This window comes from Ostrinia furnacalis, unplaced genomic scaffold, assembly GCF_004193835.3.
Source record: "Ostrinia furnacalis isolate ACB-3 unplaced genomic scaffold, ASM419383v2 OfSCF3832, whole genome shotgun sequence".
Lineage (NCBI taxonomy): Eukaryota > Metazoa > Arthropoda > Insecta > Lepidoptera > Crambidae > Ostrinia > Ostrinia furnacalis.
The window spans coordinates 10,683-37,825 of NW_021134071.1; the positions used below are offsets into that span (position 1 = coordinate 10,683).

Genomic DNA, 27,143 nt, shown 5'->3' on the forward strand with positions numbered 1-27,143 from the left:
GTAGAATAGCTCAAATACTAATAATACAATGCAAATAAAACATACATTAACGACCTGGTTTTTCTTGTGTTGGAAAAAAACTGAAAAAGAAGTGAAAAAAGTAATGTATTTTTCTAATTCAATCCATTCTTACTCCCATAAAATGTATGAAACTTGTGTCTGCTTTCTTCTTCTGCTAATAGATAATTTTATTGGCTATAGCATGATATAAAATATTTTAAGCTACCCACGCTTTCACTTGTTTTTTAAAGAAGAGGTGTAAACTAAAAATTAAAAACTTAAATCGATGTAATTTTTCGAGAAATGGGTCAGGCCCCAAATTTGAAGTATTTTCATCGATAAAATTGTCCATAGATTACGCTCTTAAAGTTTGATCACTACATGCCCGGACACACTGTATAATCATTTTTATCCTAATAGGTTTCCGGATTATCGATATTAAGTAAAGGTCTCTTCCCAACACATTTTACGATACGTTCGAAATGTATATTTAAATTTTGATACATTTTGTGTTTTTAAGGCGAGAAATGTATTAAAATTTTAATTAACATTAAAATGCTAAAGATATTTTGGACCATATATTGGGGATATTTTTTTATAATTGAAAAGTTGAATTTTGATTATTTATTTTTGGTTAGTAAATAATTTGACGCTCATTTTAAATGTTTGGTTTTTGAACGTTCTTCTGGTATCAAAATGGCGTCTTGGAAATGTTCCTTTTAATGTTTTTTTTATTACAGTTTTTATAGTTGGTGACAAAATTTACATTTTACGTGTAATTTTGCTTTTAAAAGATCAGTTTAGTAGTCCTTTTTTGCCGTTACTTTTAAAGGAACATAAGTGTCAGGAAGAGAATAATTGGATTTTTTCACGTTCCTCGTCGCCTCGTCGGTATTAATTTATTGATTTGAACCAACCAAACATATTTGTCTGATCATTTCAGTTTAAATACATAGGATTAAATGATGACTGTTGACGGAGATGAGAAGCCTCCTCGGGATCGAGTGTTCATGGACATATCCATCGGTGGCTTACCTTCTGGCCGGATTGTTTTCGAGCTATTCAACGATGTTGCTCCGAAAACAGCGGAAAACTTCCGCGCATTGTGCTCTGGGGACATGGGTGTTGGTAAGGTGACAGGCAAGCCCCTTACTTACAAGGTAAGTCCCTAAAATCATGCTCCATAATAGCCACTTAAAAACGTTCCACAAAACCTAGCTTGATTGTAACGAGTTGTTGTTTAAGCTAGTTATTGATACTATATTACATGTTGTTTTTAAGGGCATGGTGTTCCATCGTGTGGTGAAGGACTTCATGATACAAGGTGGGGACTTCACAAATGCTAACGGGACTGGTGGGGAATCCATCTATGGAGGAACTTTTGAAGGTAAACAATAACCTATTCTGTAATAGACTTCATTAGCTTCTCCTAAGTTTTAAGTTAAGTCAAAGCTTACTAATTGACAAACACTGTACAATAGTCCACCCATAAGGTGGAGCAACGACCTGATAAAGGTAGCGGGAAGGCGCTGGATGCAGGCCGCTACCAACCGTGCGATGGAATGTCATTGTCATGGAAGTCATTGGGGGAGGCCTATGTTCAGCAGTGGACGTCCTGTGGCTGAAATGAAGATGATGATGATGATGAAGTACAATAGTCTGGTCGCACACTCACTGCTGCTGCCTGTCGCACAGTCGCGACAGCAATATAATTACGAGCGAGCGATAAGTATAGGTAGTTTGGGGTCATTGGACAAAATTCTACATGCTCGGTGACCAGACTAGAAATTATTATTAATTAATAAAATTGTCTGCATTAATCTCACAAATATTTTTGTTTCTAGATGAATCGTTTGAGCTGCAGCACGATCGGCCCTACTTGTTGTCTATGGCCAACAGAGGCAAAGACACTAATGGGTCGCAGTTCTTTATGTAAGTTGCACCTGCTGGACATTGGTAAGATCATTTCAGTTAATAAAGGGAAGAATGTAACAGCAATTTGATATTGAAGACAGTACAGTCGACAGCACATCAAGCTATACATTTTCGTTGCAAAGTCGCCCCTATCGCAACTACATAAGATACCACAGTGTTTACGTTGACGTGCTGTCGACTGTACATTGTATTTAGAGTGTGTTGGTGTCGTTGGTGATGGATCATGGATTTAATTTCTTCAATATTTACTAATCTTATCAGTATTTGATGTAAGTTAGGGTCAGGAGATCATTAGTTTAAAGCATTATGTATAATTTTCTTTGTAGTTACTATAATAGCCAGGTCCAGAGCGATTTTTAAGCTGTGCTGTAAAGCTTGTGTTCTATAATTAAATCACAACTAAGATGGTAGGTTCGAGTCCTATCTAAGTAACATTTTAAGAGCAGAATCATACATTTTTTTTTAGACATCAGCAGCTGGTGGTTGCCCTATCATTTAGCGAGTATCGTGACCAGTAGTAATTCTACAAATGTAGTTATTGACCAACTAAGTATCATAATGTGTAAGTGTGTATTATGATTGAAACCACACTTATTTGGTATAAGTTTAGTGTAGGCTCGGTAGCCATCAAGTGATCAAGTGACAAAAAGGCGGGGAAAAGAATGACATCTGTCAATGAACATAACCTCACTTTTTACACACTACAGTGTGAGTTCGGTGTTGACGCTCGCCGTGTGTTGTAGAGGGCGCGGCGGTCGCGGCGCTGTGCAGCCGCCCGCTATCATTCTTGTTCTGTTCTGTGTGTTGTAGAACAACACAGCCGGCACCGCATCTCGACAAGTGAGTATACTGAGCACTAATTTTACGCATTAAACTTATATTTAACATAGGCCCAGAACAGACGGTGAAACGCAACTGCAACGAAACTGCAACTTTGTGATGATTCTGATGAATGAAACTGAAAGTTTCAAACTGGTCGCGTCATGTGTGGTCTCTCAACGGCCGCTATGGCAGAAACTTAGATGCAACTCAAAAGTAACTAGCAGTTGCAGTCTCGTTGCAGTTGCATTTCACCGTCTGTTCTAGGCCTTAGAACTTTGGGATTTCTTTTCTAGTATTGTGTTGTTTTCATTTAAAAATAAGTAGTTGATTAATGATCAAATAAGCAATAAAATTAATGATGAAGAAAATAAATTGTTTAGTTGTTTAGTTTTCATATAAAAGGGGCTTAGGGCCCTCACCCATGGCGAATTTTTGTAGTGATGCTGTCGGGCGTTTCGTAAACCACCGACAGCATCGCTACCAAAGCGCGTTAGTCGCATTTGCAACGCACCACAGAAGTGATGCCAACGCGCTACTAACGCGATATAGCAGCGCGACTGTATTGATGCAAACGCGCGACCGTGTCGGACGACATCGGGGAGAGAACGGAGGGAGAGTTAGTGCCTTTTCACACGTTCCGGTTGCCGGCTATCCGGCGCCGGGTACCCGGTGGTGAAGTGTATGGGCATGGTACGTAGCTTTCACATGTTCCGGCGTAATTAATCCGGCATGCCCATACATTTGACGCCGGGTAGCCGGCGCCGGTTAGCCGGCAACCGGGACGTGTGAAAAGGGCCTAAGGCTGGTTTTACTGTCACGCGGACCGTCCGGTGCGGACCCGCTCCGCACGGCCAATCTGTATCAACTTCTAGGGAGCGTTTTAGAGTAATGCGGTCCGGAGGAACCGCTCCGCTCCCTAGCAGTTCATACAGATCGGCTGTGCGGAGCGATCCGCACTGACAGTCCGCGTGACACTCAAACCAGCCTTACTGGATCGCGTTTGCATCGCGACAGAAGTGCGTTTATGTGGGCGAGGGCACACAGCTAGCGAGTAGCGACCGCATTGTGGTATCGACGTGAACGCGTGACAGAATTGCTATTGCATCGCTATTGCATCGTTACTGCATCGCTACAAAAAGTCGCCGTGGGCGAGGGCCCTTAGGCGATTATCACACTGCGCCGCGCTATAATCGCCTTAACCTTACTAATGTAGCCGCATGCCTGAGACTCGAGGTGTTGTACGTTCGCCGAGTTCACGAGTCTCTGTGCGCCTATCCTCAGTGGGTCGCGTCTTTACAAAAATGCCGTAACAATTTTTTAGAACCAAAATAGTTTTACGCCGCGATTTTTTTGAACGCGTCATTTCAAAAACCAAAGTAGCTTAAATTTTTAGAAGTGTTTATTCCAGTATCGATAGACATTGTAACCTCGTCTTCTCCCGCAGTGTGCACGTAGTGTTCGGGCACGTGGTGGGCGGCGCGGCGCTGGTGCGGCAGCTGGAGGCGCTGCCGGTGGACCGCAACGCGCGCCCGCTGCAGGACGTGCGAGTGGACAACTGTGGGCAGCTCGTGCGGCTTAAGGCGGGTGAGTGGCGAGTGAGGCGGGCGAGTGAGGCGGGCGAGACGGGCGAGTGAGGCCGGCGAGTGAGGCGGGCAAGTGAGGCGAGCGAGTGTGCGGCAGCTGGAAGCGCTGCCGGTGGACCGCAACGCGCGCCCGCTGCAGGAAGTGCGCGTGGCCAACTGCGGGCAGCTCGTGCGGCTTAAGGCGGGTGAGTGGCGAGTGAAACGAGCGAGTGAGGCGGGCGAGTGAGGCGGGCGAGTGAGGCGAGCGAGTGAGGCGGGCGAGTGAGGCGAGCGAGTGTGCGTGCATCTCACACATTCGTTCGTTTCAGCCGAAAAACGTCCACTGCTGGACAAAGGCCTCCCCCAAGGTTTTCCACAAAGACCGGTCCTTCGCCGCCCGCATCCAGGCGCCTCTCGCGACCTTCATTAGATCGTCGGTCCACCTAGTGGGAGGCCTGCCCACACTACGTCTTCCGGCTCGTGGTCGCCACTCGGGAATTTGTGGAATACACATTACTAATAATCTTTAAAAAAAAAGTCATGTCAGAAACTCTATTTCTAAGTTATTTTTTGTTACAGGAAAAAAGCGCAAGCAAGACAAGGAGAAAGTCAAAGAAGAAAGTGATGCCGAGTCCGAGAAGTCTCACAAGAAGGACAAGAAGAAGAAGAAGGACAAAAAGGAGAAGAAGAAGAAGAGGTATGCCTTTTATTTACTTTTTATGGATAAAAATAACATATCTGTGGTCCAATGGACTATTCCCACCTCTCGTTCCCACAGCTAAAACTCCTGTGTAGCCAGGATCTACAGCTTGACCGCCAATATAAAACCCAACCGGTGAAGGTCAAGTTTGTCCCGGGAGAAAGTAAAACCAGGCCTGTTCATCTCCGCGAGTTTACATCGAAAACAAAACACGCACGATGGCCCACCTACTGGATACTATTCGACAAGGCCTCACATACGAGCGAACATTGACTCACGCACGCGTATTCTTGTGTATGATGGAAGAAAATAAAGAAAATGGTGTACTAAATACTGTGCAGTATTTAACTGCCTAAATAATAAAAACACAAGATGTACTTTTTTAAGTTGCCTCAAGACACTGAGAGGTAAATAAGTGGTTAATATTATTCATGATAATTCATGCTAAATCATGTATTTCCTCCGCCATTTTCCGCAGTTTGGCACCTCACGTCACATCATTTTACCGAAGTCAGCCCTATAGCTTCGGCGCAGTGCCGATCACTGACGTTTGTCAACAAAATGGTGCTTGACTCTTGAGACAGGCTAAATTACACCATATTGTTAATGACATTGAGCATACATTTTTTTAAATACCTTCGCGAAGTAAAACTTCTGTACGTAGTACTTATTATTATTCTGTGGTAAAACTGTCATTGGATCCGCATCGAAATTAATCAGAAGAACATAGGAGTTAATGTTCGACTTCCCTCCAGTGCAAATAAAGACTCTTTCAACTCTGTGCATTTAAAGATTTGTCACACTGGATGTGTTCTGTTGGCTGAGATCAGGTCAACGTAGCCCGTCTCATGTATGAACAACTTTGTCAGTAGATAGATGATTTTTTTTGTGATAATGATTTCTGCAATCAGTCGCCAGACTATAATCAGATATGTTGAGTATCATTTTATTGTTAAAGAGCAGCTGGCCTATGCCTAAGCTGTCTTCTTAAATTACGTGGTTTCTTTTTAGCCTTTGAACCACGTTGTCATTCTCCAGTAATCCATAGGCGAGTGGATTGGGGTGATGAGTAAGACGTTCGATGTGCAGTTTCTCGATGTGGTTCACGAGGAATGATGAAATACACAAGTACTTGAACATTGAAACCGTGGCCACAGAAATAGAGCGATTTATTATTATTATTATTGGTTTTTGGGCCTTTATTTGCGGCAACTCGACCAGGTTTGATCTATGGTGGCAGCCCTTGTCTTTAGAGTTCACTGCTTAGTCCCGTTGAGTCTATAAATTTCCAGATTCTTTGGAGCGTGATATCTGCTATCTCATCCGGGTGCATGATGTGTCGCCCGAGATGGATACAATATGTACAATAATAGAGCGATACAATATGATTAGTTACACAGAGTTTCTTCAAGCATTTCATATCATACTTTATTAATTCCTTAGACATCATTCTGGGGCATCAGAAGAGGAAGAGGAAGGTGAACTTCCCTCGCACCCTCTGGCCGTGACCTCCAAGATAGACCCCAAGGAGATCCCCGAGGTGCCGGCCAACCGCTTCCTGATGCGCGGCGGGCGAGACCAGGACAAGGATAGGAATGACTTCAGGAAGGACAGAGAGAGGTATACTTGTTATAGGTAGCTTTTAGGTAATTTGTATAAAGAGGAGGGCGAGATACTTTTGCACCCTTTAGCCGTCATCTCTAAGATAGACCTCAAGGAGATGTGATGTGTGTGGAGAGAGAGACGGCGGCCGGGACCAGGAAAAGGATAGGGGTGACTTCAGGAAGGACAGAGAGAGGTATACTCGATGGAGGTGTTCTTAAAAGTTCTTATTTAACTTGCAATAAGAGGAAGGCGGGCTACCTTTACACCCTTTAGCCGTGGCCTCCAAGATTGACCCAAATAGATCCCCAAGGTGCCGTCCTGATGCGAGGTGGGCGAGACCAGGACAAGGATAGGAGTGACTTCAGGAAGGACAGAGAGAGGTATACTCGAAGGTTTCCCACAAGTTTTTATGTAACTTCCACTGGGAGGAAAGGAAGCTGCCTTCGCCCCTTCTCGCGGTGACCTCTAATCAGGGTTCGAGGATATATATCAAGGGATATATATCTTGATATATATCGGATATATATCCGATATATATCCAGCCGGTTTTGATGATATATATCAATTTTTAAAATTTGTAACTGTATTTGTACTTTTTCACATAAGATTTTTGTTTTTTAGTTGATTTTGCCGTATTTACAAGAAGATTTTATGTTTTTGCTTTATTTGTCTGATTTTAAGTTTTAAAAACATTAAAAACATGTTTATGTAACACATATGCAATGGTATTCATAAATAATACAATAAAATAATAGTATAGCTTTCATACAAATTTGATATATATCAAAGTGGATATATATCGGATATATATCATAAATATCCGATATTTTGATATTTATAATAAATATCGGATATTTTCGAACCCTGCCTCTAATATCGATCAACAGGTTCCTGATGCCAGGCGGGCGAGACAAGGACAAAGATAGGAAGGACAGAGAGAGGTATACTCGATTGAGGTGTTTTTCATCATCATCATTTTAGCCACAGGACGTCCACTGCTGAACATAAGCCTCCCCCAATGATTTCCAGGTGGGCCGGTGGGTAGCGGCCTGATTCCAGCGCCTTCCTACTCCCTTTGAGGTCGTCTTTCCATCTTATAGCTGCGTTTTCTGGTACGTAGCCGCCACTCCAGAACCGGGCAGCAAGATTCATCAGTATTCATTCTGCATACAATGTGCTCTGCTCATTGCCCCTTCAGCACCGTCTTACTTTAACATTGACATCAAAATTTTGGATGTCAAAAGTCTGTCTAACATAAAACACCGGTTATTGTCAGTTAGGGTCAAAGTTAGGTGGTGCATCTCAGCCTTAGTGTATTTTAATTAAAAATACAAATAAGGATGACAAAAATAATCGATAAGTGATCTCACTCGAATATTTCTTATAGTAGGTATACAAGATGTCGAACAAATGGTTACTTACTGAAAACGTGCTTCATGAGACCTAGCAAACGGCATCAATAATAATATTATGTTTAAGAACGAACTGAATCTATTCAAAAAACCTATATTTCCAGCTTTCATACATTTAATACAGTTACAAACAAACACGAAATCAATGGTTTCTGAGAATTCTGAGTGCCTTAATGCCGTCCCCTTTATCTTTTTATTTAGTATTTATTAATTAGTATCTCTTGATGATATTGTTGCAAGTTTAACCTAAAATCATGTTTTCCGTAAATAATTTAAATAAGAAAGCAATTTACGAGTTTGTTGTTTGATTATTATACAGGGTGTTAGGTAAATGGGTATATGAGCCGACACTAGCCCATGTTAACATGGGCATATAAATGGTATGGTGAAGTCAGAAAATTGATATCATCATTTAATTTTTTTAAATTTTCATACAAAATATTTTTTTTTAAATCCAGTTTGTATGAAAATTAAAATAATTAAAGGACATCATCCACGTTTCATATATTTTTGGTCCAAAATCAAAAGTGCCGGCCAACAAAAAAAAGTGCTGTATTCTGACAGAATACGTCTGCCTTAGCATTTGTTACTATGGCACCAAAGCCGTAGAATGCTCCACTGTGCGTCGAGTATTTGAGATCTAAAAGTCATCGACTTTCATACATTTTTTGTTCAAAATCAAAAGTGTCGGCAAATAAAAAAAAGTGCTGTATTCTGACAGAATACGTCCGCCTTAGCATTTGTTACTATGGCACCAAAGCCGTAGAATGCTCCACTGTGCGTCGAGTATTTGAGATCTAAAAGTCATCGAGATCTAAAAGTCATCGACTTTCATACATTTTTTGTTCAAAATCAAAAGTGTCGGCAAATAAAAAAAAAGTGCTGTATTCTGACAGAATACGTCCGCCTTAGCATTTGTTACTATGGCACCAAAGCTGTAGCACCACTGTGCGTCGAGTATTTGAGATCTAAAATTCATCGACGATTCATACATTTTTTGTTCAAAATCAAAAATGTCGGCCAATAAAAAAAAGTGCTGTATTCTAATAGAATACGTCCGCCTTAGCATTTGTTATTATGACACCAAAGCTATAGCACCACTGTGCGTCGTAGTATTTGAGATCAAAGTCAGTCGTTTCATATATTTTTAGAACTCAAATACTACGATGCACAGTGGTGCTACAGCTTTAGTGCCATAGTAATAAAATGCTAAGGCGGACGTATTATATCAGAATACAGCACTTTTATTTTTTGGCCGGCACTTTTGATTTTGGACCAAAATGGATGATGTCCTTTAAGATATCAATTTTCTGACTTCACTATACCATTTATATGCCCATGTTAACATGGGCTAGTGTCGGCTCATATACCCATTTACCAAACACCCTGTATATTACTCAATTAAAAAAATAAATTTAAAAAATTAACACTTCTAATATGGTAGGTATGGCTGGCGGCATACTTTCAGTATGAAATTCGGAAACATTGAATTTTCGCATAGATCCAGTTTATTCTTTGACCTATTTATTGTTATTGTTTTAAAGAGCTCATGAAGCACTTACAGGAACAGTAAACAGTTTCTCGATATCTTGTATAATTAAAAATCAAGTGAAATCACTTATCGTTTCCACCCTGTACCTATACTTTTAAAAATAAACTCATTTTATACGTTTATTTGTATATAAGTATCTACAATACAAATACCTAACCAACTTAGTTGACGTTTTATAAAACTATTTGTCTAAGTGTCATCGAGCGACCCCTGGTGGATTTGCCATTTACCTGACCTACCCCTTTATTACTAAACGTTACCAATTTCTTTCATTCAGTCGTCAGTAATTGANCCTCTAATATCGATCAACAGGTTCCTGATGCCAGGCGGGCGAGACAAGGACAAAGATAGGAAGGACAGAGAGAGGTATACTCGATTGAGGTGTTTTTCATCATCATCATTTTAGCCACAGGACGTCCACTGCTGAACATAAGCCTCCCCCAATGATTTCCAGGTGGGCCGGTGGGTAGCGGCCTGATTCCAGCGCCTTCCTACTCCCTTTGAGGTCGTCTTTCCATCTTATAGCTGCGTTTTCTGGTACGTAGCCGCCACTCCAGAACCGGGCAGCAAGATTCATCAGTATTCATTCTGCATACAATGTGCTCTGCTCATTGCCCCTTCAGCTTGCCTTGCCAATTGCCCCTTCAGCTTGCTTGGAGGTGTTTTTACTAGCTTTCATTTAACTGGGAGGAAGGCGAGCTTCCCTCGCACCCTCTGGCCGTGACCTCCAAGATTGACCCCAAGGAGATCCCCGAGGTGCCGGCCAACCGCTTCCTGATGCGCGGCGGGCGGGACCAGGACAAGGATAGGAATGACTTCAGGAAGGACAGAGAGAGGTATACTCGAAGGTTTCCCACAAGTTTTTATGTAACTTCCACTGGGAGGTAGGAAGCTGCCTTCGCACCTTCTCGCCGTGACCTCCAATATCGATCAACAGGTTCCTGATGCCAGGCGAGCGAGACAAGGACAAAGATTGAAAGCACAGAGAGAGGTATACTCTTTGGAGGTGTTTTTCGTCATTATCATTTCAGCCACAGGACGTCAACTGCTGAACATAGGCTCCCCCAATGATTTCTGAGACTGGCCGGTTATTAGCGGTCCTGCGTCTTCCTGCTCCCTTTGAGGTCGTCTTTCCATCTTATAGCTGCGTTTTCTGGTACGTAGCCGCCACTCCAGAACCGGGCAGCAAGATTCATCAGTATTCATTCTGCATACAATGTGCTCTGCTCATTGCCCCTTCAGCTTGCTTGGAGGTGTTTTTACTAGCTTTTACTTAACTGGGAGGAAGGCGAGCTTCCCTCGCATTCTCTGGCCGTGACCTCCAAAATAGACCCCAAGGAGATCCCCGAGGTGCCGGCCAACCGCTTCCTGATGCGCGGCGGGCGAGACCAGGACAAGGATAGGGGTGACTTCAGGAAGGACAGAGAGAGGTATACTTGTTGTAGGTAGCTTTTAGGTAATATGTATAAAGAGGAGGGCGAGATACCTTTGCACCCACTCGCTGTGACCTCTAGATCCCAAAGAGATCCCCAAGGTGCCGGCCAACCGCTTCCTGATGCGCGGCGGGCGAGACCAGGACAAGGATAGGGGTGACTTCAGGAAGGACAGAGAGAGGTATACTTGTTGTAGGTAGCTTTTAGGTAATATGTATAAAGAGGAGGGCGAGATACCTTTGCACCCACTCGCTGTGACCTCTAGATCCCAAAGAGATCCCCAAGGTGCCGGCCAACCGCTTCCTGATGCGCGGCGGGCGAGACCAGGACAAGGACAGGGGTGACTTCAGGAAGGACAGAGAGGTATACTCGATGGAGGTGCTTTTCTTCATCATAATCATCATTTTAGCCACAGGACGTCCACTGCTGAACATAGGCCTTCTAGACTGGCCGGTTATTAGCGGTCCTGCTACCCTTTAGGTCGTCTGTCTACCTTTCAGGTGGACGTCCCACCGTCTCAAAACCTTGCTGCCCCATCGGCTGGCATTTTGCGTACTATGTGCCTTGCCAATTGCCCCTTCAGCTTGCTTGGAGGTGTTTTTACTAGCTTTTACTTAACTGGGAGGAAGGCGAGCTTCCCTCGCATCCTCTGGCCGTGACCTCCAAGATAGACCCCAAGGAGATTCCCGAGGTGCCGGCCAACCGCTTCCTGATGCGCGGCGGGCGAGACCAGGACAAGGATAGGGGTGACTTCAGGAAGGACAGAGAGAGGTATACTTGTTAGAGGTGTTCTTAAAGTTCTTATTTAATTTGCAATAAGAGGAAGGCGGGCTACCTTTACACCCTTTAGCCGTGACCTCCAATATAGACCCCAAAGAGATCACCGAGGTGCCGCCCTGATGCGAGGCGGGCGGGACAAGGACAAGGATAGGGGTGACTTCAGGAAGGACAGAGAGAGGTATACTCGAAGGTTTCCCACAAGTTTTTATGTAACTTACACTGGGAGGAAGGGAAGCTGCCTTCGCACCTTCTCGCCGTGACCTCCAATATCGATAAAACAAGAGGGCCTAGTGTGAGTTTACATCAAAAAATTACATTAAATGTATGACGGATTGTACAGCGCCCCTAGCGGGAAACGTTCTAAAACTAAATTTTCATACATTTTTTAAAAACTCTGTAAACTCATACTCAGCCCAAAGGTTCCCAATGCGAGGCGGGCGAAACGAAGACAAAGATAGGAAGGATAGAGAGAGGTATACTCTTTGGAGGTGTTTTTCATCATTCATTCATGTTAAATAAATAAATAAATTATCATTTCAGCCACAGGAAGTCCACTGTTGAACATAGGCCTCCCCATAATTTCCAGATTAGTAGCGGCTTGCATCCAGCGCTTTCCTGCTACCTTTGAGGTCGTCTGTCCATCTTATAGTTGCGCTTTCTGGTACGTGACAGCCACCCCAGAACCTTGCTGCCCCATCGGCAGTCATTCTGCATACTTACTTACTAGCTTTTATGTATCACTGGGAAGAAGGAAAGCTCCTCTCACACCCTCTCACCCGTGACCTCCAAGATCCATCCCAAGGAAATACCTGTTTTACATGGAAGTATGAACTACTGATGTTCAGCTCTTGATGTTTTTGTGCACTATTTGTTTTGATAGATCATGGAAAAGTGAAAATTACCTATTTTTAAGGATTTTTAACATGGATTGGTGTACTACATTGTATGCGAAATATAATTAATTCTATTGGTTTTTAACATATTTTGTAACAGTTTACATGTTGTGTTTTACAGTTTCGCTCAGTTTTTGATGTAAGTCAGATGGGTTTAATATTTTTTTATACAAAAATCACTGTTATCTTGAGTAATTTCCATTTTTTTTGTACTTTATTTCAATGTTTAGTGTAACAACGTCAATGTTTTCGGGTTCCAATCTTGAGCAATGCTAGTAGTGTACTGTTTTCCTCTATTAGTGTACTGTTTTTCGGTGTACTATCTTTCTCTCTTGTTTTGGGACTCCAAAGAGAACTCCAATAACATCTAAAAATGTATATTTCCAGGCAGAGGTTCCGTGAGAGGGATCGTCACTCCTACACCCGTAGCGGCAGGATTATCAAAGGCAGAGGTGTTTTCGTAAGTATTACTGTTTGATATTTTTTTTAAAGATACGCGACAAATTGCTGTAAATTGATCCTGTGTCCTCTTATTAATAATCAATTTATGATTTTTTTTAAGAGCTGTAAAGCAATTCATTTGACAGTTCAATACATACAATAAAATCTGTTGTTTGACAGAATATAGCGTAACGTTTTGAACTAAAAATTGAATATGATTGCTTTACACAATTGCACCTTTTCTGATTGGGCTCAAAAGACATGTATAGAGCCCCTTAGAGCTTACTTTCTATTGATAAGACGTTGATAAGTATTATGCCAAACTTAGGTAAACATCATTTCCAAAAGTCCGTCCCGCATGCGATCTCTTCTTGGGTAGATTTTTTTTAGATCGTAATCTGTGGCCCTGGCGGTCGAGTGAGGCTATAAAAATAGCTAAAGATCTCTAAAAATTTGATGATTATATTAACTATAGTCTGGTCCGTGAGCACGTAGAATTTTGTCCAATGACCCCTAGCTACCCATCCTTATCACTCGCGCGTAATTATATTGCTGTCGCGACTGTGCGACTGGCACCCGCAGTGAGTGTGCGAGCGCGATAGCAACATAATTACGCGCGAGCAATAAGGATGGGTAGCTTGGGGTCATTGGACAAAATTCTACGTGCTCACGGACCAGACTATTTTTGAATATACCTGTATTGTTTTCCCACAGCGTTACCGCACGCCGTCGCGGTCGCGGTCGCGCTCGCGGTCGGTGACGCCGCCGCACTGGCGCCAGGCGCAGCGCCGCATCGTAAAGCTGTCTGACATCGAGGTGGGCTATGTGTCAGACTAAATTTTGTTAGAATTGAGATATTTTTTTTACCCTACCTTTTTATTTTGAAGTAGCTTTTGCCCGCCCTTGAACCGCGTTTAGTTTGTCACATATCGTCTATGTGTTATTCTGGGTTGTAAACAATAATACTGTAAAGTTTCATCAAAATCCGTTCAGTAGTTTTTGCTTGAAAGAATAACAAACATCCAGACATCCAAACTTTCGCATTTATGATATTAGTAGGAAGTAGGATAGGATATCCCCCTATTCGTTTTTCACTAGAATTATAATCGTGTCGTCATATCCAAGTCTCATGACATTTTATTTAATTCTAGTCAATAGTATGTAATCTTTTAATAATTTAGTGCTTTCATCAGGCCTGGCTCACTCCGCGCGGTACATCCGATAATTACCTACAGCGAAGCGCCCCGCCGGCGGGTATTATATCAGCCGAGTGTCACGCGCGCGCCCGTCAGGACGCTGGCGTGCGTTGTAGTACTTAATTCTATGATCGAAGATAATATAAAGAATATTATTTAAAAATGGACATAAAGAGAAAGAAATATTGTGCGGCGTTCGGGTGTTTAAATTCGGAAAGAAATCTACCGGATTTATCTTTTTTTCGCTTCCCAAAGATGCTGAAAGGTATGTTGGCCATGTAGGTATTTTTAGGATAGTATAGGAACCTAACCTACCATGACTACTGCTCAGAATGCGTTCGTTCGTTTCAGCCAAATGACGTCCACTGCTGGACAAAGGCCTCTCCCAAGGTTTTCCATAATGAATGCGTACTTACCTACATACGTACCTCATTACAAATAAGTAGATTAATTATTTTTTCACTAGACAGCAACCCTAACAGCGTAAGAAGAGTTCAGAGGCACGCGATAGAAAGAGACAAAACTTGTAGGTGAATAAAATTGTAGGTACGTAGTGCTGTGCGAGCTGAATTCCACTGTATCGCGTCGTAGGAAGACTCGCATTTATTTAAATCGTCTTGCGGAGTAATCCTTCTGTACCTGTACTATTACTTATTCTGTGCTTTCATTTTGCTGTGTGTATTGTCTTCTACTCCCTGTATAATATCGACTCATTTTGTAGCGTGTGGAGCACGAGCGTTCCGAGCGTGATCATCAAGAAGAAATGAAGAACAAGCGAGCAGAGAAAAACAGTAAGTGCTATATCTATCAAAGAAGTAAAATAATCTAATCAGTGTGTTAGCCTGGCTGCATCATCATCATCATCATCATCATCATCATCATTTCAGCCATAGGACGTCCACTGCTGAACATAGGCCTCCCCCAATGCTTTCCATGTTGATCGATTGGTAGCGGCCTGCGTCCAGCGCTTCCCTGCTACATACCAGAGACTTTTTAAAGGACGATAGTTGGGTCGGGCTGTTAATCAGTATGGACAAGTATGAAAGTGTGCAAATTACACCGAGTTGGTATCGGCTAATTCTTCATACAAATTAGAATCGGGCCCAACAATCGGCCGACTAAAATTCTGTAGGCTGGGTGAGGTCTTACGCCCGTATTCACAAACATTACTATGACGTGTCACAGTACGCGTGGACGCACAGGGTGACACACGAACCAATCACAGAGCTCTATTCAACGCTGTGCGTTCGATTTTCTGCTAGTTACAATGTTCTCCACCATAGATCTAACTTTGAATGCTTTTATACACCATCTAATCATTGTGTTAACTCTTCTTATAGAAGATGAAGAGGGAGGAACTCCGGAGCAACCCCGCGAAAAAGAGGAAGGAGAATGCGACACCACATTAGGTTTGTAATCATTTAGTAAAGTACGGCCAACGAGAAGCGATACCAAATGTCAACAAACCCAATGTCATGGGTGAATCTGTCTGACTTTGACATATTTTGGCGGGAGAACGAGACATTACGACAAATACACAAGATGGGAAGAGACAGAATATATTGTCAGCTCGACCTTTTGTATCGCTGCTAGTTGGCCGTACTTTAGTTATACTTAACTGTTCAGTAGTTTTGTTTTGTAGATGAGATAATATAGCAAGATATGTATAAAGACGTTGATTCAAACCAATTTCTCTTTCCAGAAAAATCGGCTCATGAGAAGATTGACTACAACGCGCTGGATTTCGAGGCAGATGTGGAGCATGACGGTAAATATATCGATTTTCATGAATATCTTCTTCTTATTATTTCGCTCTTGGCAGATAGCGGTTATGGTCACGTTGAGGCGATGTTCAAATCGGTTGTAGAGATGGATACAACCACAGATATGGATTAGAGTAGATACAGCAAGTTGATCGTCAAAGCGTGCCATTCCGATATGTCCAAATGGACATACATGGTCGAGTGATGTTCATGTAATCCGATTACAACAATCGGTTACGATGATTTTACGAGGACAGTAGTACGAACACGGTAGAAAGAAGAAATTATTTACGGATTGAGAATTGTATTTAACAGCACAAGTAACAAATAATTAATTAGAATAAAGTAGAAGAAGTTTAGAGTAGCACTGTTTTTAATACATATCCTGCGATGTACTCTTAAGAGTTAAAACCATGGTCCCTGTATGTGGTGCACTCATACCGATCCCAAGGAACCGTACTTACTCATAACAATAAGACACACACTGATCCATATAATCATGCACTTGTCAATTATGTCTTGAAACGCTGGTAGGGTAAAAAAAATAACGAGAATTGACTATATGTAAGAATTAATTTATTTTAAAAAGGTAAATAAAGATGTTTTTGGTTTTGTATTTAATTTTAACAAACTATCAGTTTTATCGGAATTAATTAATTGTCGAATCGAGTCACACGATATCTTTCGATGACTTTGCGAATGCAGTACGTTTTTTACCACATTGAATTTTGTCGTTTAGAAATATCTTCAAAACTAGATACCTGACTTAGCTTTATGAAACAAAACGTATTGGCAAAACTACGCATTTTTACATTTATTAAAAATAAAAAGCTTGAGTAAATAATCTTTATTTTATAAATTACTAGTAGTACTATTTAACATAATGGAATAACGATCATTACTTTCATAAACATTAGGCACAACAAAAATATTATCTGCAAATTAATAATGTAGAATAACGTCTACCGCTACAAAATTATTTTAATCCACAGTCAGACTAGCTATAAATTTAACAAAATATCAGTTTTATCGGAATTAATTAATTTTCGAATCGAGTCACACGATATCATTCGATGACTTTGCGAATGCAGTACGATGATACGATTACTTTTACGTTGCGGCAATCACTAAAATTCGCTAAAATGACACTAATGACGTTTAAAAAGTGGCACGCTCGGCTTCATACAATTTTTGACACATGCTGCATCTATCCATATCTGTGGATACAACTCTCCGCACTATCTCCCGCCATTTCTCTGTGTTGGCAGACTGTCACTTGGTTGGTCCAGCGCATTAGTGACCTGCCATGAATATAACTACACATAATATCTGTTATAATATAACAGACCATTATATTATAATGGTCTCTTCTTTCGTTTCAGTCACGTCGTTTCAATGACGTCCACTACTGGACAAAGGCCTCCCCCAAGGTTTTCCACAATGAACGGTCCTGCGCTGCCCGCATCCAGGCTCTTCCCGCGACCTTTACCAGATCGTCGGTCCACCTAGTAGGAGGCCTGCCCACGCTACGTATTCCAGCCTGTGGTCGCCACTCGAGAACTTTCCTGCCCTCTGTCTTGGTCAGGTGGTCCTTGGTCAAAGTCAAAGTCAAAATTTCTTTATTTGTTTAGACTAATAAATAGTTCTTACAAATCGTCATAATAATATGCTCTTAAGGAGCCTCTACATGTCTCATAATCTTTTTACCCTACCAGCGCTTCGAGACCAACATTTGGCAAGTGCTGAGAAGGTCTTAATGGTCTCTTATATCATGAGTAATCTCGAGAGGCGACCATGGACTGGAAATACGTAGTGTGAGCAGGCTACTAACAGTGTTTGAGCAAAATTTGCTATGACATTTTATAAAGAACTTCAACTATTGCGTCTTCATCAGCTAAATACGTGTCCAGATTCGGGGCACCACCCACCACTCACTTCCCACCGGGCATTCTGGGGCCCAGGGCCCATGAGAGGCCTTGCAATATGCGATTGTGTTGTACAAACGCCAGCACATCAGCCTTTACATTTACGTAGCAAAAGTTCACAGGCAAAAGCCTGACCAGGAACATAAAAACCCTGGCATAGAGGCGCTTCAATTGCATTTGATAGTGCAACACTGGGTACAGTCGTACCTGTATTAAATTAATAGGCTAACTTTATGTATCAGGATTCAGGATTATAGGCTTATTTAATATTTTCATAAATTAACAAAAACGTATTATATTATAGGTAAACTGGTTTAAATAAATTAAATGAAACCATCAATCGAGCAAGTAGGATTTTATTATTATTCATCAATAATCAAACTCTGAACTTGAATATTCAACTACAATGTCTGCTCATGAACGCTTCAAGCTCGGTACTTCTTTCCTAATTCCATAAAATTCAATACTTACAAAGTGACAAAAAACTTTATAATAGGTAGTTGAAACAAACCACAGCTAATTTCCATAGTTGACTGTAATATACGATAAACATGTCAGTCAATTTGACAACCTTTGTCGGAAACATTATTCAATGAAAATATTGTCCGAACCCTTAGTATTTCTCTTCGACAAATACTTTAACACATTGTGAACCACTTTTCTTTCACGACTATATAAAGATTTTAGCAATTTAATTCACAAAATCAATTGCGCACATTTAAAATAAAGTTTGTTTACACTTTGACAGCAATAGACTGACATGCAAGGTGACATGTCAATGAAGTTTTCAGTTACTGTTGCCATTAAAAGAAATTAGTACCATTAATTTTCCGCAACATGGCGAGGGTTTTTATGTTCCTGGTCAGGCTATACAAAGACATAAGATCCCACGGTGTTTAGCTTGGTGTACCATCGTATGCACGACTCCTCAACCTTTGTTAACCAGCTTTTTAGGGTTCCGTAGCCAAATGGCAAAAAACGGAACCCTTATAGATTCGTCATGTCTGTCTGTCCGTCCGTATGTCACAGCCATATTTTTCCGAAACTGTAAGAGCTATACTGTTGAAACTTGGTAAGTAGATGTATTCTGTGAACCGCATTAAGAGCGTTGTAGCAAAAAGTTGGCGTTCGAATTTTAGGTTTTTATTGCTTGACGTCGCGGAGTGAGTGCGCAAACTGCATTTATCTGTACAATTTCACCGCTGCGTCGACTAAACGATCTTAATCCGTAGTTGTATCGTACCTAAGACAGTAGTAGGTACATCATNGATTTTGATGCAAAAATAAAAAAATATTGGGGGCTCCCCATACTTAGAACTGAAACTCAAAAATTTTTTTTCATCAAACACATACGTGTGGTGTATCTATGGATAGGTCTTTAAAAATGATATCGAGGTTTCTATAATATTTTTTTTCTAAACCGAATAGTTTGCGTGACAGACGCTTCCAAAGTGGAAAAAAGTTGCCCCCCCCCCCCTCTAACTTCTAAAATAAGAAAATGAAAAATCTAAAAAAAACATAATGTGATGTACATTACTATAAAAACTACCAACGAAAATTGTTTTGAACGAGATCTAGTAAGTAGTTTTTTTTAATACCTCGTTTTATCTACAGAGGACCCAGAGCACGTGCGCGCGCGCAAACCAGCTGCCGAGAAGCCCGAAGCGCGCCGCGCGCCGCGCAGTCGAGCTGACATGTTAGCGCGCGCGCTGGGCGTCCATCCGCGGCACGACCAGCGGTTAGTAGAATAGAATAGAATATAAAACTTTTTATTTGCAAGAAAGGTATACAAGCAGGTAAGACATAGATTAGCGTCTTAAAGGCCACCTTCTATCAACGGGAGCGCGTGGTAAGTAACTTGCTTCTGAATGTATGTAACTTCCTACTTTTTTATATTTTTAAACCGGCAGACAGTGGTGACTGAGTTTGCTGCGGCGCTTCTTCTCAGCACTTGCCAAATGTTTGTCTCGAAGCGCTGGTAGGGCAAAAAAAGAATGAGACATGTATAGGCTCCTTAAGAGCATTTGACGATTTGCAAGAACTAATTTAATTAGTCTAAACAAATAAAGATAATTTTGATTTTTGATTTTGATTAAAACTGAGAGAAATAAACAAGTGGACAATTAGCGTACATCAAGACCGCCAGGGCTTGTCTTGAAACTGATTTTCAGCGGGGGCTTTCTGTTGTCACGGCGTACCCCTGCTGACGGAGATGCAAGAGGAGAAAGGAGTCCACTAGTCCGGCAGCAGGCAGAACGCAGCAGTTAGTGATATCATTACTAAATAAATACAGAGAAATAGTTTGTGAAACTGTTCCTCTTCTTCTTTTCGTGTCGACAACAAACCTACAGTGTCAGCCCAAAACTCCGCCACAAGAGTGGCGTTATCAGCAGCATTCATCAAATCCTCCTGAGGGCAGTTGCTTGGGCACTCAGGGCACGACATCAGGTGCTTCATCGACTGGGGAACAAAACTGCACCTGCACTCCATGTTTAAGCAAGAATCCCCACCTGACCAGATTGTCCTTACTACGGCCAACCTGCATCCGAAGTCTATTTAAAGACTTCCAGGTAAGTCAGGGGAGCTCACGTGAAACTGTTGTACAACAAGGAGTATTAAAACACGAGTCAAATTCAAAAATCAAAATTATTTTATTCAATTTTGACCATTATTGTAACTTGTACCACCCTAGACTGCATCTCACTTAAGATTAGGTGCGATTGCGGTCAAATACCTGCCTTGTCTTGCATAAAAAAATAATTTTGGCTAACGCTGTTCAAACGTGTTTTTTAGAGGGCGTAGTGTAAGTTTACTTTCAAACGCGCTCACTAGCGAATGCGTTTAAAAAATATATGAAGATTTTAGTTCTTGAAAGTTTCCGCTAGGGGCGCTGTACAATCTGTCATACATTTAATGTCATTTTTCACTAATGAGCGCGTTTGACGCAAACTTACACTACGCCCCCTGATTCAGCAATCATCGGACCAGAAGCTTGATATTCACTTCACACATTTAACCCTTTTTATTATTTAACATTAATTTCCAGAGAAGGAATGCCGCTCCGTCGCCGTGACGTCCCAGCATCAGCAGTATACTCCGCGCCCAAGCTGTCTTCGGCTGTCTCCAATATGGCGGAGGGCCTGGGATCGGCCAGGCCTCACGAGGAGAGGGACAACGAGGGCGGTTACGATCCCTTCAGTCTGCTGAGAAGCACCTTCAAAGGGCGGGAGATGGCGCAAAGGTAAACATTTTTTTATGTTGTATCACAGAATAATAATAAGTACTACCACAGAATAATAATAAGTACTACGTACAGAAGTTTTACTTCGCAAAGGTATTTAAAAAAATGTATGCTCAATGGCATTAACAATATGGTGTAATTTAGCCTGTCTCAAGAGTCAAGCACCATTTTGTTGACAAACGTCAGTGATCGGCACTGCGCTGAAGCTATAGGGCTAAACTTCCGTCAAACTTCCGTCAAAGACTTCGGTAAAATGATGTGACGTGAGGTGCCAAACTGCGGAAAATGGCGGAGGAAATACATGATTTAGCATGAATTATCATGAATAATATTAACTACTTATTTACCTCTCAGTGTTTTGAGGCAGCTTAAAAAAGTACAATCTGGGTTTTTATTATTATTTAGGCAGTTAAATACTGCACAGTATTTAGTACACCATTTTCTTTATTTTCTTGCATCATACACAAGAATACGCGTGCGTAAGTCAATGTTCGCTCGTATGTGAGGCCTTGTCGAATAGTACCCTGTAGGTGGGCCATCGTGCGTGTTTTGTTTTCGATGTAAACTCGCGGAGATGAACAGGCCTGGTTGTATAGAAATTTCATCACTAGCAACACACACTGGTCAAAGACTAGATTAGAGACACTGCGGTAGCTTTCCGAATGTTTGCCAATCGAGTTGGATTCGATGATTTTTGTATTTTTTATATCCAAATCGAGGAAGCTATTGGTCTATACCTCACCTGATGGAAAATGATGATTAGGCGGTAGAAGCGGGTTTCATCGACAGGAACTGGCTATCTCACCAGTTACTTATTGGCTTAGGTAAGATAGTGGTAGTTAGCCAGGTGGACTTGAATAAGCCTTACTACCTACTAAACTGAGCAGGTTTTTAGCAAAAAAATACACAGAAAATCATGTTACTTTCAATTTTGCAATAATATTCTCCGACAATAGTGTAGATTGATAAACCATTGATCAGTTCAAATTCACTGAGTAAATTACGTATTTAATTGCAGGAAGGAAGAACGCCCTGAGCGCTCCGAGCCCCGTCGCGAAAGAGAAAAAGAAAAATTCCACGACAAAGAAGACAGACGCGACAAACACAAGAGCGAGAGGGAGCGACACATCTCCGAGATGAGCGACAAGGACGACGCGCGCAAACCGGAAAAGTCCGATCGCCGACCCGAACGGAGCGAGGACAGAGATCGGAAGACAGAGAGGAGCGAAAGAGACGACCGAGACCGCAAATATTCTGAAAAGAGCGAGAGAGACGACCGGGATCGCAAATACTCTGAAAAGAGCGAGAGAGATGACCGCAAACACGATAGCAAACATGCGGACAAGAGCGACAGAGATAGCAAGTACGATAAGAGGGACGATAAGCGGGACCGGTCGAGGGAGCGAGACAGATATAGGGACAAGAGTGAGAAGCGTAGGGATGACGACAGGAAGAGGGATGAAGATGATAGGGACAAAAGGAGGCGGTCGCGTTCTTCTAGCAGGGGAAGGAGGTAAGATTTGATAATATTCTTTTAACAATTTTGAAAAAATACAGTTTAGGATTCTGTAAAGCCTGGTCCGTGAGCACGTAGAATTTTGTCCAATGACCCCAAGCTACCCATCCTTATCGCTCGCGCGTAATTATATTGCTGTCGCGACTGTGCGACGGGCGCCCGCAGTGAGTGTGCGAGCGCGACAGCAACATATTACGCGCGAGCGATAAGGATGGGTAGCTTGGGGTCATTGGACAAAATTCTACGTGCTCACGGACCAGACTATAGTAATTAATACTTAGTTGTAATTTGAGCTTTGCCACGCTTATTTTGTTAAACGATTAATGATAATATTCTGATGTTACAGCATGAAAATTGGCTTACAGAAATGTTTGCCTCGAAGACAGTATGTTTGCCTATTTCTTATGTGTTGATAATGATATGTAGTGGCCTTTCTTTAGTACAATGTGGGTTCTTTCAGTAGGTCTCGAGACCGCAAACACTCTGCGTCGAGCCATCGCGAGAAAAGTCGGGACAAGTCGCAAGATAAGTCGCCGCAAGAGGACGACAAAAAGAAGGTCAGTTTAACTTTTAGAATGTGAAGTATGGTATAATTATGTTTCCTTGTTACATTTGCAGTCGATTGCTCATAGTATAAAAGAATCAGTAACATTGCGTGGTTATTAATATTAAATGAAGAGGGTGCAGAGGTCTTAAAATTTACAAGGGTCATAATATTTTGGTATCATGCATTTTTTTTTAATTACTTCTATAAACGCTTTCTCTTATTACTTCCAGAAAAGGGTAAATATTGACTTTTAATCCATTAGGTATAAAAAGGCTAAAGAATATTAACACTATAGTCTGGTCTGCGAGCACGTAGAATTTTGTCCAATGACCCCAAGCTACTCATCCTTGTCGCTCGCGCGTAATTATGTTGCTGTCGCGCTCGCACACTCACTGCGGGCGCCCGTCGCACAGTCGCGACAGCAATATAATTACGCGCGAACGATAAGGATGGGTAGCTTGGGGTCATTGGACAAAATTCTACGTGCTCACAGACCGGGATTTAGTAAATAATAGTTGAACATTTAATTTTGTATGAATTCAAATTGACTTTAAATTGTTTTACAGGAAGAAGAGCGCAACGAAGCTCGCAAAGAGCTGATGGAGATCGTCCGCCTCATCAAGTCCAGGCAGCGCGACCGCGAGAACAAAGCCGCAGGTTCGATACTAGTTCTAGATGCTTTACCTACGCTTATTTATAGAAGACTGTCTCACTCACTCTTGCCAGTCTTGTCAGGGTGGGGGAGGGAGACGAATAGACTATTTCGTAACATTATCCATGATTTTCACTTTCGTTTCTCTCATTTCGTGATGCTTAATATTGTAATGCATGTAATGCTCTCGCTTTTTTTTAATAACATTATTCTGATGTTGTTACGTTACTGAAAATTAAGCACCTGTCATTTTTTTTAAGTGTTTATAAAATTAAGTCAATGAGGGTTTTCGCGATTGAAAAATCCGCCAGATGGCGGGACGCGGACGTGGGGTCCGACCGCTGCGTGATTGGTGGATTTTGACATATCTGTCAATGTCATGTCAAAAATAACCAGCAACGCAGCATCTGAACCCCGCGTCCACGTATCGCCATCTGGCGGATCCTGCAATCGCGAAAACCCTCATTAAACAAGACAAAAAAGTTCTAAAATACTATACTTTATTTATTTATTTATTTTTTTTTTTTTATACACAACGAGGAAGCTCTTGGCCTTTTAATTTCATATTACGGGTTAAATCACTGTTCTTACCAGATTTCCATATTGGCACTGCCCTATGTATTTACACCGCGCTTAAAATCGCAGCAAATAATATTGTTTATTCATTTATTCGTTGACAATGCTTTTGCTTTCCATTCCGCTTTTTAAATATCCTTTATTACCAAGTGAACAAAATACTCTTTACACATCACATTTTCCCAAGCTTTTCAAAACTGGCTTTTAACTAGTAAGTAGTGCTTCAGTAAGTAGTCGACTAGTGGGTACATAGTTGGTGTTTATATCACAACAGAAGCGAAGAAGCGTCGTGACTCCAGTCGCAGCTCGTCGGGCTCCGAGCGCGAACGACGCCGCCGCGAGCGAAGGAAGCGAAGCGAGAGCCCTCGGTAAGTTGTGATATTGAGGTTCTTTTGTAATTTTGGAATCGCTAGACGCTAGACAGTTTGTACAATCTTGGAATCGCGCGATTGTAGACAGTAAACAATCTGAATCGTTTATAGTCTGGTCTGCGAGCACGTAGAATTTTGTCCAATGACCCCAAGCTACCCATCCTTATCGTTCGCGCGTAATTATATTGCTGTCGCGACTGTGCGACGGGCGCCCGCAGTGAGTGTGCGAGCGCGACAGCAACATAATTACGCGCGAGCTATAAGGATGGGTATCTTGGGGTCATTGGACAAAATTCTACGTGCTCGCAGACCAGATTATAGACAGTGTAGAATCTTGGAATCGCGCGTTTGTAGACAGTAAAAAATCTGAATCGTTTAATTGTATAACCCGGTCGAACTACCTCACTGGAATGCGACTATCCCTTGCACTCATGCGCATACCTTCTCGCGTTCGCCCCGTCCGTACCAATGTCGATGTGACGTCACGGCCGTCTGGTGCGCAGTTAACTCGACCGGGTTGTAGATATCGTTCACTTAAGCCCAGAACAGACGGTGAAACGCAACTGCAACGAAACTGCAACTGCTAGTTACTTTTGAGTTGCATCTAAGTTTCTGCCATAGCGTCCGTTGAGAGACCACACATGACGCGACCAGTTTGAAACTTTCAGTAACTAGCAGTTGCAGTTTCGTTGCAGTTGCGTTTCACCGTCTGTTCTGGTCCTTAGAGTTCGGTATTTAAACTGTATAAATTATGTTTCGCTGGGCACAGACATGTCTCAAGATATTATTAACTTCAAAAATTTTGGAAACTGCCTAAAATATGACCGAGCCTGTTTCACTGGTTCATGATTAAGTTTTGAATTTACTGGTGAATTTATTCGCTAAACATCTAAGATCTGTGAAACTAAAAGTTATAGATTATATCAGACAGACAAGCTCCTAATAACCAAGTAGCAAAACAGGCCCTTATTGTTGCTTGAAATATTGGTAGTTTTTGTTTAACGAGTAAGTAAAATTGACAATTTTGTTATTATATTTATTTGTGGAAAATCAACCCTTATGCAATGCGAAAGTTAAAATGTAATATAGTATCTTAGTAATATAATAATAAAGATTACTATTTAACCCGTCAGGCGCCGCCGCGACAGTACCGAGCGCGATTCCCGCCGGCGCCGGCGCCGGTCGTCGTCGTCGCGCTAGGTGTGTCTGCGCCTAATGTGCACGTGCTATGTTTGACTACGGATTATGATGGACACACGTTGGGGATTTACCCACCATATTATACACTTCGTCATAATATTATGTGTTTTTTGATAGCATTTTCAAATTTTCTTTTCTCTTTAATCTTGTTTCTAGACTTTACACTTTATAGGGCACTGGCTACTATGTATTAATTTATCATATATTAGATAACGATTCTGAAACGTCAAGTGGCAACAATGGGAACTATATTAACCCAATATAACTGATAGTAGCGCCCTCCTGTCAATGTCATAGCTGGGACGGTTCAGTGTTGTCCAACGTGGCGAAAATGGTAACTAATAACCCAACATTGATAGTGGCGCCCTCCTGTCAATGTCATAGCGTTGGTCGAAAAGAAATGAAAATTTTAACGTGCTGTGCCCTATGAAGGGTTAAGACACGGCAATTATGTTTAAAATGTGCTTCTTACACCCGAACATCTTGATTTGAACACTGCACTACAGTTATCCGGGATACACGATGAATGTCGTTACCACACGCACCATGAGTAGAAAATTAGGATTTAAAAAAATATGTCTATGAAATAAAGTTACTTTAGCGACTCAATTTAACTTGTGTATACAAAATAAATGAATTGTTATTACATAAAATATAAAAAATAGGTACCTATTCAAGTCATTTTAAATATGTGTGTAATCTATCTGTATCTATGTTTTAGATATACGTAGGTTCAAAATATATCTTTGTGTATAATGAAAAATATACATACATATTATATTCTAATACTACAATTTTATTCTATATTTCATTACCTGACCTATATCAATATTATGTGAAAAATCGGTGTATTTAGCAATTTGCAGTTGCAGTAAAAGTAAATATCAAAATAAATAGACATTATCCGTACACAAAACATTAGTATATTTTTGAAAAAGCCTTTTAGAATAAAATACTGACTCAAAAACATCCGTAAAACAGTAAACACTCGGAACAATGAACTCGGAAAATGTTGGAAAAC

General features: G+C 41.5%; 1 protein-coding gene across 3 annotated transcripts; it reads left to right on the forward strand.

Annotated features, from left to right (window-relative positions):
- The first annotated feature begins 713 nt into the window (after positions 1 to 713).
- Positions 714 to 26,225, forward strand: Moca-cyp (nuclear cyclophilin protein Moca-cyp). 3 transcript variants are annotated; one of them, XM_028312184.1, is made up of 19 exons: positions 714 to 1,160; positions 1,282 to 1,387; positions 1,845 to 1,932; positions 2,746 to 2,775; positions 4,202 to 4,341; positions 4,899 to 5,016; positions 6,463 to 6,639; positions 13,082 to 13,154; positions 13,850 to 13,951; positions 15,053 to 15,122; positions 15,672 to 15,740; positions 16,034 to 16,099; positions 19,634 to 19,757; positions 21,066 to 21,260; positions 22,279 to 22,773; positions 23,237 to 23,333; positions 23,890 to 23,980; positions 24,826 to 24,919; positions 26,056 to 26,225. In XM_028312184.1, the coding sequence occupies exons 1-19, from the start codon at positions 963 to 965 to the stop codon at positions 26,120 to 26,122; spliced, it is 2,400 nt and encodes a 799-aa protein (XP_028167985.1). In that variant the 5' UTR covers positions 714 to 962; the 3' UTR covers positions 26,123 to 26,225. The 3 variants fall into 3 exon arrangements, with proteins under 3 accessions (XP_028167985.1, XP_028167986.1, XP_028167987.1); XM_028312185.1 differs by having other exon boundaries at positions 23,240 to 23,333; XM_028312186.1 differs by lacking the exons at positions 714 to 1,160; positions 1,282 to 1,387; positions 1,845 to 1,932; positions 2,746 to 2,775; positions 4,202 to 4,341 and adding an exon at positions 4,436 to 4,525.
- The last annotated feature ends 918 nt before the right edge of the window (positions 26,226 to 27,143 follow it).